Source organism: Panthera leo, chromosome F2, assembly GCF_018350215.1.
Source record: "Panthera leo isolate Ple1 chromosome F2, P.leo_Ple1_pat1.1, whole genome shotgun sequence".
NCBI lineage: Eukaryota > Metazoa > Chordata > Mammalia > Carnivora > Felidae > Panthera > Panthera leo.
Window position 1 is genome coordinate 44,591,287 of NC_056695.1, and position 4,163 is coordinate 44,595,449.

A 4,163-nucleotide genomic window follows, 5' to 3' on the forward strand; every position below is an offset into this window, starting at 1 on the left:
ACCTGCACACACCCACCTCCCCACATATCCTGAGGCAAATGGCTGGCACAGGCATGATCTCCTCTAAGTGAAGCCAGGCTTGGATCCAAGAACCCCCGCACAGAGCCAGTTCAAGGGTCTTTCCCAGGCCCTCCAGGGAGCCCCAAAGCACTGGAGCTCCACAGAGCACCTGTCTAACTGGGACAGCATTGCCAGACCCACAGAAAGAAGGGATGTGCTTTCCACTGTGGCTGTGCTGGCTGCCCCGTGAGTCCAGAGCCACACTGCAGGGGCTTTCCCCAGGACTTCGGACCAAGACCTGTAGCCCGCTAGCTCCCTGCTAAGCTCACAAGGTGCTCCAGTCTTTGCAAATGGGGACTATGAAAGGGCTGAAAGACCAAGGGGTGGGGGCTCCCCAGAGATTGTGGGTCTATTTCTCAACTCAGGCCCAACAGGCGGTGACTTAAGGAACAATCTTGGGAGACCGAGAGCTCAGATTTGGGCCACAAGTCTCCTGGGGAATGGGGACAGAGACACTGAGCACATCTGCACTGGACTCACAGACCTGCACAGTCCCCACTGAGCCCGTAGGCACACAGTTCTTATTTTATTACACACAGACCCTGTCACAGTCGCATTGAATACTACACTGTGTACAGCACACAGTACACAGAGCTAACAGTCACCCGTTGTGACACGCTACACTGACATGCCCTAGGTTCCCCTGTTCTGGCATACTGTGCACATCTCCTCACCCTTCAGAGGTTCCATTTTTATCAACACTGCACACACAGATACTGAAAAGTCGTACTGTCCTCAGACTACACACACACACACACACACACACACACACACACACACAAACACAGAGCTCCTTACTCTCCTATAAAGCCTGCACACCCCGCTGGCACTGGCCTGTACACACATGGCACCCACACAGAATTCCCCCAAAGAACCCCTTGACTCCCTCCCAAGAGGTGGGGCCTGCGCTCCCACCCCTGGCAAGCTAAGATGAGCTGACCTCAGGCTTCCCTGCCCCTTTTCTTCCCTCCTGTTGCCTTTCGCTAACCCCCACCCCGAGCTTCAGGAAACTTTTCATCAGGTCCCTAAAAGGGGAAACCTGGGGTCCCTGGAGCCCTGCCCTTCCCCCAGACTCGCGCAAGCCACCCCTCCTTCCTCGGCCGGGCTCTTGCCCAGCACCCAGTGGGGAAAGGTCACCGTAGGCAGTCCCCTGCCTGCGCCCTGGGAGGAGGGATCGTGGCAGTAATAGCTGTCATCAAGGGATAGGAAAGGTGTCGGCCCTGCGTCGAGCCGCGGGCTCAAAAGGGTCGCGGTGACGCGCCGGAGGAGAGCCGAGAAGCTCAGGCGGCGGCGGCAGCTCCATCTCCGGAGTCTGGGGCGGCGGCCGCGCCCCGGAGTGGGGCGCGTGGAGCTGTCCGTTCAGCACCACCGCTCTGCGCCCCAGCGCAGGGCCAAGCCGAGGCGCACCGGCTCCGCTCCCGCTCCCGCTCCCGCCGGCGCCTGCGGCGCGGGCTGCTGTCTCTCTCGGGCGCTGAGGGGCATGCGGATCGGGAGAGGGGGGCTCTGCAAGCGTCGGGGCCACGCAGCCACCTGTGAGCCTCCCGCAACTGCGGGCGGCGGCAGCATCTCCAGCCGGAGACAGGAGGAGACGCTTGGCGGACCCCGCCCGCCGGCCCGCCGGGCGCACACACAGGCGCACACACACTCGCACCCGCGCGCACACGCACAGCCAGCCGGCAGCGGCGGCCGCAGAGATGCTAACAAGCAGGTCGGGGAAGTTTCCCGCCGGCCTCGGCCGCGGGCCCCGGTGCTTGCAGGTAAGCGCTTCCAGAACGCGCAGGGCGAGCCTGGGCAGCTCCGCTGGGTAAGGCGCGGCGCACGCGGCTCCCGGGCACCGCGCCAGGCGGGCGGGGAGGCCCGGGGCGGGGGGCTAGGGGGCTCCAGTCGTGAGGGCTGGACGCAGGGGACGCCAGGCTGGCCCCCTACCCACAGCCCGGGTTTACAGACTCGAGCGGTGAATTTCTCCGCCCCCCTGCCGAAGCTGCGCGTCCCCCACCCTCGGCCCAGCCCTGCCCGTGCGCATCCCAGGTACAGTCCCGCCTGTCTGCGGCGAGCGGGCGGGGGTGTCTCCTCGGCCTGCCCACGGGCAAGGTCAGCTTTCAGCCCCCCTGGGCTCTCTGAGCCGCGGGGGCGCGACCCCCACAAGCGTAAAGCGACCGACAGGACCCCCGGGGTGGGGATGGAGGCGCAGCCATGCTACTGAAAACATACCTTCTCCTCCCAAACCTTTCCTTGGGAGGGGGCCAAACCCCACGGAACCTTCCCCCTATCCCAGTGCCCTTCAGCCCCCAGAGGCCCGCCTGGGGAGGACTGGGCTCGCCAGAGAGGGGTGGGGAGAAAGGAGAGGGGAGCCGTGGTCTTGGGCACCCCGCGCTCACAGGACGCCGTTTCCTCCGCCTTCAGGTGTAGCGCCCCCGCGTGGCACGGGCGGCCGGGCGTCTCCAGCATGACCCGCCGGAGCCTGTGGGACGTGTCGGAGGCCAACGTCGAAGATGGAGAGATCCGCATCAACGTAGGAGGCTTCAAGAGGCGGCTGCGCTCGCACACCCTGCTGCGCTTTCCTGAGACGCGTCTGGGCCGCCTGCTGCTCTGCCACTCGCGCGAGGCCATTCTGGAGCTCTGTGATGACTACGACGATGTCCAGCGTGAGTTCTACTTTGACCGCAACCCCGAGCTCTTCCCCTATGTGCTGCATTTCTACCACACTGGCAAGCTTCACGTCATGGCCGAGCTGTGCGTCTTCTCCTTCAGCCAGGAGATCGAGTACTGGGGCATTAACGAGTTCTTCATCGATTCCTGCTGCAGCTACAGCTACCATGGCCGCAAAGTGGAGCCCGAACAGGAGAAGTGGGATGAGCAGAGCGACCAGGAGAGCACCACATCCTCCTTCGATGAGATCCTGGCCTTCTACAACGATGCCTCCAAGTTTGATGGGCAGCCTCTGGGCAACTTCCGCAGGCAGCTGTGGCTGGCGCTGGACAACCCTGGCTACTCGGTCTTGAGCAGGGTCTTCAGCATCTTGTCCATCCTGGTGGTGTTGGGGTCCATCATCACCATGTGCCTGAATAGCCTGCCGGACTTCCAAATACCTGACAGCCAGGGCAACCCTGGAGAGGACCCCAGGTTCGAAATTGTGGAGCACTTTGGTATCGCCTGGTTCACGTTTGAGCTGGTGGCCAGGTTTGCTGTGGCCCCTGACTTCCTCAAATTTTTCAAGAATGCCCTAAACCTTATTGACCTCATGTCCATTGTACCCTTTTACATCACTCTGGTGGTGAATCTGGTGGTAGAGAGCACACCTACCCTGGCCAACTTGGGCAGGGTGGCCCAGGTCCTGAGGCTGATGCGGATTTTCCGCATCTTAAAGCTGGCTAGACACTCCACTGGCCTCCGCTCCCTGGGCGCCACCCTGAAATACAGCTACAAAGAAGTAGGGCTGCTTTTGCTCTATCTCTCTGTGGGGATTTCCATCTTCTCTGTAGTGGCCTACACCATTGAAAAGGAGGAGAATGAGGGCCTGACCACCATCCCTGCCTGCTGGTGGTGGGCCACCGTCAGTATGACCACTGTGGGGTATGGGGATGTGGTCCCGGGAACCACCGCAGGAAAGCTGACCGCCTCTGCCTGCATCTTGGCGGGTATCCTGGTGGTGGTACTGCCCATCACCTTGATCTTCAACAAGTTCTCCCACTTTTATCGGCGCCAAAAGCAACTTGAGAGTGCCATGCGCAGCTGTGACTTCGGAGATGGAATGAAGGAGGTTCCCTCTGTCAATTTAAGGGACTACTATGCACATAAAGTTAAATCCCTCATGGCAAGCCTGACGAACATGAGCAGGAGCTCACCAAGTGAACTAAGTTTAAATGATTCCCTACATTAGCCGAGAGGACTTGTCATCCTCAAACCTACGTTGCTGAGCTGCCTCTGGTGCCTCTGGCACAGTCCAGGCACCTTAGAGTTATGGCGTAAGGAGTATGCCCAGCCCCAAAGGGGAGAGATGCATGGGTTGTGCACCCCAGGTTGCTTTTACAGTATTTAGAATCCTTTTTAGAGGGTGTTGTGTCAGACACCATGCCTTTGCACCCTTCAGTGAAATGACACTC

The 4,163-nt window shown here is 60.8% G+C and overlaps 1 protein-coding gene across 1 annotated transcript; it reads left to right on the plus strand.

The window, feature by feature from the left end:
- Positions 1-2,506: 2,506 nt before the first annotated feature.
- Positions 2,507-3,940, plus strand: KCNS2 (potassium voltage-gated channel modifier subfamily S member 2). Its single transcript, XM_042923669.1, has one exon. It carries the CDS (start codon positions 2,507-2,509, stop codon positions 3,938-3,940), a length of 1,434 nt encoding a protein of 477 aa, XP_042779603.1.
- The last annotated feature ends 223 nt before the right edge of the window (positions 3,941-4,163 follow it).

What these genes read in the sequence shown, in the direction of transcription:
- KCNS2 (XM_042923669.1), top strand. Translation starts at nt 2,507, where the DNA reads ATGACCCGCCGGAGCCTGTGGGACGTGTCGGAGGCCAACGTCGAAGAT.